At 39.0% G+C, this 6,000-nt stretch overlaps 1 protein-coding gene across 1 annotated transcript in view; it reads right to left on the reverse strand.

The window, feature by feature from the left end:
• ADGRG7 (adhesion G protein-coupled receptor G7) overlaps positions 1-5,588 on the reverse strand; it is a gene marked incomplete at its 5' end in the record, with an annotated part of 73,534 nt that extends 67,946 nt beyond the window's left edge. Inside the window, 1 exon segment of the mRNA XM_082460990.1 lies at positions 5,505-5,588. Within this exon segment, the coding sequence (XP_082317116.1) occupies positions 5,505-5,588 (84 nt within the window).
• Between the last annotated feature and the right edge of the window lie 412 nt (positions 5,589-6,000).

Raw genomic sequence — 6,000 nt, forward strand, 5'->3', positions numbered from 1 at the left:
TTAAGTAAAGAAAGTCAGATCCAGAAAGATTATGTGGCTTGTTTATATCCTATAACTAGTTTCTTCGAGTTATGGTCTCATAAAAGTGACAGTAGCTCTTCATTAGCCCAACTTCCTCGTTCTATGCAAAGAGTACATTCTCCATTAATAGTAACTCTTTCCAGAGCAATAACTGGTTGGTAGCTGAGTGGGGACTAGGATTCAGATCTCTTGGTTAGTAATCCAGTGCTCCTGGTCCCTCCTCACAGTGCCTGCCTTTACCACAGGGATAACAGGAAGAGTGAGCAGAGCTTCATTCTATTTGAGGATTCGTACACTGGAACATACTTAACAGTGGTATTTTTCTTTTATAACACCTGTGTGATAATAATAATTCCTTATATTCTTTTAAATTGTAATAAATAATACTTCGAGGAATACTAGCCCTATTTTTAACACCTTTACTACACATCATGGAAAATTAAGTGCAGAACATATGTGACACTCACATTTCATGCTGCTTGAAAAAGTAGCATAAAATATTTGAAATTCCAAATAGAAAACATGAATTAAATTTCTTCTCCTAAACTAGATAAAATTAGAATCTGTTTTGAAAAGTCTAGTTTAAGTGGGGGAATAAAAAATATCTTTCCTTAGTCAAAGAAATTCCATCAGGAAACTCTAGTGTCTAGCTCGGAGTCTTTAGGGGTTTACAAATCCAGGGATCGGGCTTCCCTGGTGGCGCAGTGGTTGAGACTCTGCGTGCCAATGCAGGGGACATGGGTTCGAGCCCTGGTCTGGGAAGATCCCACATGCCGCGGAGTGACTAGGCCCGTGAGCCACAGTTGCTGAGCCTGCGCATCTGGAGCCTGTGCTCCGCAACAAGAGAGGCCGCGATAGTGAGAGGCCCGCGCACCGCGATGAAGAGTGGCCCCCGCTTGCCGCAACTAGAGAAAGCCCTCGCACAGAAACGAAGACCCAACACAGCCATAAATAAATAAATAAATAAATAAATAAAATTAAAAAAAAAATATCCAGGGATCTGTCATTTTTCCCAGACCAGGAATTCGAAATATCTGGGCGAGGATAAAGTTTATTCTTAAATGAGAGGACAATGTTTATGAAAGTTTATTCCATGGTGGGAAAAAGCTTAAAAACTTAAGTATAAAGTATAGACTTTACTTAAGGTAAAGGTTGTTCAATGTTAACAACCTGGTTACATATTCCAATAAACTGCTTAAATGTTTTAATAAAAATTTCCCCAATGGTCTAGTAATTATAAATATTGAAAAACAAATGCAGGGAGATATGGCAGTTCTTAGAACTGTTCCTGTTTCTATTTTGAGCTAATTAGTTGAAATTTATGATTAAACCTACTGTAGACTTTCAGGTTGGTAAGTTGAGTTTCAATCCAAAGGTCCAAACTAGATCAATGGCATCTATTCAAGGTATATTTCAGGGAGTGGAGAAAACTATGCACTAAATTATCAAAAAATACATAAATGAAAAATAGTAGCTAACATTTACTGAGTGCTTACAGTGTACTAGGTATCATCTTAAACCTGTAAACATATTAACTAATTCTCACAACAGCCCTATAAGATAGGATTTATTATTAATAATAGGAAAACCACGATACAGAAATGTTGAGTAACTCGCTCCAGTTTACTCAGTAAGAACCAGGCAATCTGGCTGCACAGCTTTTTTTCCCCTACTCATGTATTTTTCCCCAACTCTCATGTACACATTCTACACCAGATGTTCTTCAGTAACATGTGTTATCAAAAACCTGTGGGTGGGGTTGAATTCAGAATGTCAAGTGAAAATATCTAGTACCTGAAAATCAAGGAAAAATTCACTAAACCAAGGTCCTAGTCTCTTAATTTAAGAAAGTGACTTGTAGGACTTCCCTGGTGGCGCAGTGGTTAAGAATCCACCTGCCAATGCAGGCGCCACGGGTTCGATCCCTGGTCCGGGAAGATCCCACATGCCATGGAGCAACTAAGGCCATGCACCACAGCTACTGAAGCCCACACGCCTAGAGCCTGTGCTCTGCAACAAGAGAAGCCACCACAATGAGAAGCCCACTCACCGCAACAACAACAACAACAACAAAATCGTCATGAAGGACCTAGGGGCAAGATGGGAATAAAGACACAGACATACTAGAGAATGGACTTGAGGACACGGGGAGGGGGAAGGGTAAGTTGGGACAAAGTGAGAGAGTGGCATGGACATATATACACTACCAAACGTAAAATAGATAGTGGGAAGCAGCCGCATAGCACAGGGAGATCAGCTCGGTGCTTTGTGACCATCTGGAGGGGTGGGATAGGGAGGGTGGGAAGGAGGGAGACACAAGAGGGAAGAGATATGGGAACATATGTATATGTATAACTGATTCACTTCGTTATAAAGCAGAAACTAACACACCATTGTAAAGCAATTATACTCCAATAAAGATGTTAAAAAAAATCCAGGAAAAAAAAAAAAAAGCAGCTGTTTTCCTGATTCATAAAACAATTGAAATATCAAAAAAAAAAGAGTAGCCCCAGCTCGCCACAACTAGAGAAAGCCCACACAGCAACGAAGACACAACGCAACCAAAAATTAATGAATTTTAAAAAAAGAGAATCTTTTAAGAAAGTGACTTTTAAAATGGGATCATCAACTTAAAAATCACTGATTCTGATGTTAAAATAATTCATGCCCCTCAGCCAATTACAAAACAAAATTTCTTCCTCAAAAAAGTCCCTTCCCTTTCATAGGAATTATTTTCTTGATTTAAAGAATGATTATATGAGGAAGCAAGAAGGGAGACTGGTAAAGTTACAGAACAGAGATTTACAACAACAGGATTAAAACTGAATAAAAGTACAGCTGCCTAAAACCCAGCTTCCTCCATCTTGAAAACACTTCTCTGGACTTTTTTTAAACCCCAAAATGCAACCTGCCCTCCAGGAACAGTCACATGAGTTTGATTTATTATCAAGTTTGCCTCTTGAGGGAGTATGTAATTGAGTAAAATGAAAGCCAAGCAACTGTAATATGGGTATAATAATAACTGCCTCAGAGACAGTTGTCAGGATTAAATGAGAGAAGGTATGTGAAGTTTTTTAGCACAGTACCTAGAATACAGTAAAAAAAAATTAACAGTAAGTTTTATAAAAATGAAACATATAAATAGTATACATATAGCCACATTAATGTTCACTCTATAGCCAAACAACAGCGACTTCTAATTGACATTTACTTACAGCAGAATTTAAATTTTTTTGTACTTTTTCTACACAGAGGCCATTACTTTTTCATAGAAAATTAAAGTGAGAGAGATATAACTTGTTTATATAAATATGTTAAACCTAAACCATAGATATATATTCTGTTTATATTGAAAATAAATTTTGAAAGCAGCAAAATTAATTTACCCCAAATTGTATGTGTATGTGTTTATGTATATTTTTCCTGAGTAAGACATTCATAGTTTTCATCGGTTTCTCAGAGGTATCCATGACTCTCCCCTTAAAATATAAGTTTAAAAACAATTCATCTCTATACGCAGGTAAAGGGACTAAAGTGAGAGCGCTCAATACTTCCATGAGATGGGACGAGACAGGATGGAAAGGGGCGGAGGAGAATGGCGAGGAAGGGAGTGAAGTGGGGGAGCCAGAATTTACCAACTAAGACAAAGTCTGAATACAGTGCACAAAGCAAAACAGCAACAGCAAACAATACTGGTCTTTCAATCTTTCTCTTTAGATGGTACCGATAACCCCCTCCTTTTCCACTGGGTTTACCCAAAAACTGAGGGATGTCCCTTACATAAAGAGCCACTTCAAAAAAAATCAGCTAGAGCAAGGAAACGTTTGTCTTTTCTGAGGAGCTGGTATGCTTTTATTGTTAAACATGGGTTCTTTATTATCTATTATCGTGTGTTTGGAGCCTTAGCCCTCAGGAAACACAGGGATATGTTTTGTATTTATTTTTAGCAACTCCTTCTAGCCTTTGATTTTCATTTACTTTCCATCCCCAACCTTGTCCTCTTCCTTGCAGTGTTTTTGTACTTTGGTCCTTGTTTTAATGGTTCTATTGTACCTGTGTTCTTTATAAGTCACCACAAATTTCCCTTTAAGAGTAGATGTCTTGTAAAGGAAGAAAAGGAGGGAGGAAGGGAGGAAGGAAGGAGGGAGGGAGGAAAGGAAGGAAGGAAGGAAGGAAGGAAGGAAGGAAGGAAGGAAGGAAGGAAGGAAGGAAGGAAAGAAGGAAGGAAGGAAGGGAGTTCTTAAAAGTATACCCTTTAAATAAGGTCTTATACATTTAGCAGCCTTAATAGGGTAAAACCTATAGTTCATAATTTTTTTAAACCTCAAATTATTTTACAAACCTTAAATAAACAAAACCACATTTTCTCCAAGTTTAAATTTTACTGCTTTTATTCTGATAAATTTTTTCTTGCTTGTTCTCTAAATCCCATTAATACAGTATTCTCTAAATATGTTCTTTGGGGAAAAAACCAGATCTGTTCTCAGCTACCACTCCATCAGCAGCCAACGTATTTGACTCCTTTTGTCCTTGACAGTGGATCTTTGCAGGCATGGCTTGCGCTCCTGCTGGCTCCCCCAACCTCTGTCCTCTGCAGTTACCTCCTCTGGGGGCAGACCACCTCTCCTGTCCTTTCTTGACTGGCATTATTTACCCTTATTTACTCAGTTTCATTAGAAACTGTCTCTCTGTCTCTCTTTTTTTACAAAAGGGAATGCTCAGCACATCCAGTTTTGGATCCCTTTATGGAAAACCCCATGGCACAAAGGAACCAGCATGAGTATTATGGAAAGTCTCTGTTCTGAGTTTCTGGGGCTTTCCTTTAACATCATTGTTTACACACCATTGCCCGCCTTCACCTCCCTTTCTCAGGCTCAGGTCTGCCACATAGCAGGTGACTAACAAGTAGTTGTTGACTAACCAGGAAAATTGTTTTCTAAATGATCTTAATTTTTAACTAGCTTTCTACACCTGAAAAGTGGGAACATTGTGTGCAAAACATAAGATCTTTTTTTTACCATCCTAATGAAAACATTCCTAAACTTTCTTCTTGAAATGAAATTTCATTCTGCATATGTTTAATAATGTGTATGTGTGTGTGTGTCCATAACTATTTTCCTTCCTTGGATTTAGCTAAACAAGCCCAAACGTGTGCTATTAATGATTTAAATTATTACTCGGCTATTCATTCAGTCAGGTGTTAAAAGAGCATGAACAGGCCAATTCAACTGTTGTTCGTCACCCTGCACACTTACACACACACACACACACGCATGTACACGCATGTATTCATGTATATACAACCATATGCTAGCCATCAATTGACCCTTGTCTTTTATATTTCATAAATGGCGGGCAGTCTCAGCCTAGACATGGCACTTTCCAGTACTGGTATATCAGGTGGCAGGGACAGAGGCTCAATACCTTCTCTTGCTCTGAATTAAACACAGCAGGATGACATTACCTCTCTGGATCCTGATTACACTCTTCCAGATGCCCAGTCCCCAAATGATGGTGGTCACAATGGCCACCAGCACCTTGAGGTTACACGCACGGCAGGGAGCCATGCGGAATCCAAACCACAAATCCACGTGGCTTCTTTTCTTCTTGAGCCAAGAACTTTAATCAAAAACTCTTCTAAAATAAATAATTCCTTCTCTCAGGGTTCTATCAATCAGATGCCCTAATTTTTTAGGATTTTTGAGGTTAATCAGGCAGGAAGCAGTTCAAATCACCTAATAAAAGGTACACAGTCTGCTTGCAATTTCCTCATCCTTCACTGAATGAGAACATGAAAAAAGTGATTGGGGGGTTATGGGGAAGGAAGATGACTCAGGGCAATAAAGGAGAAAGGGAGGGAATAGCTAACGGGGTCCAAGTGTAAATGTCCTGACAAGCGAAGAAGTGGGGAAGGGAACAAAAAAGGAAAAAAAAAAGAAGAGAAGTCCGGAAGGCAGTGGGCCTGGGGATCACCTACGG

The sequence above is a fragment of the Balaenoptera physalus genome (genome assembly GCF_965194825.1).
Source record: "Balaenoptera physalus genome assembly, chromosome: 4".
Lineage (NCBI taxonomy): Eukaryota > Metazoa > Chordata > Mammalia > Artiodactyla > Balaenopteridae > Balaenoptera > Balaenoptera physalus.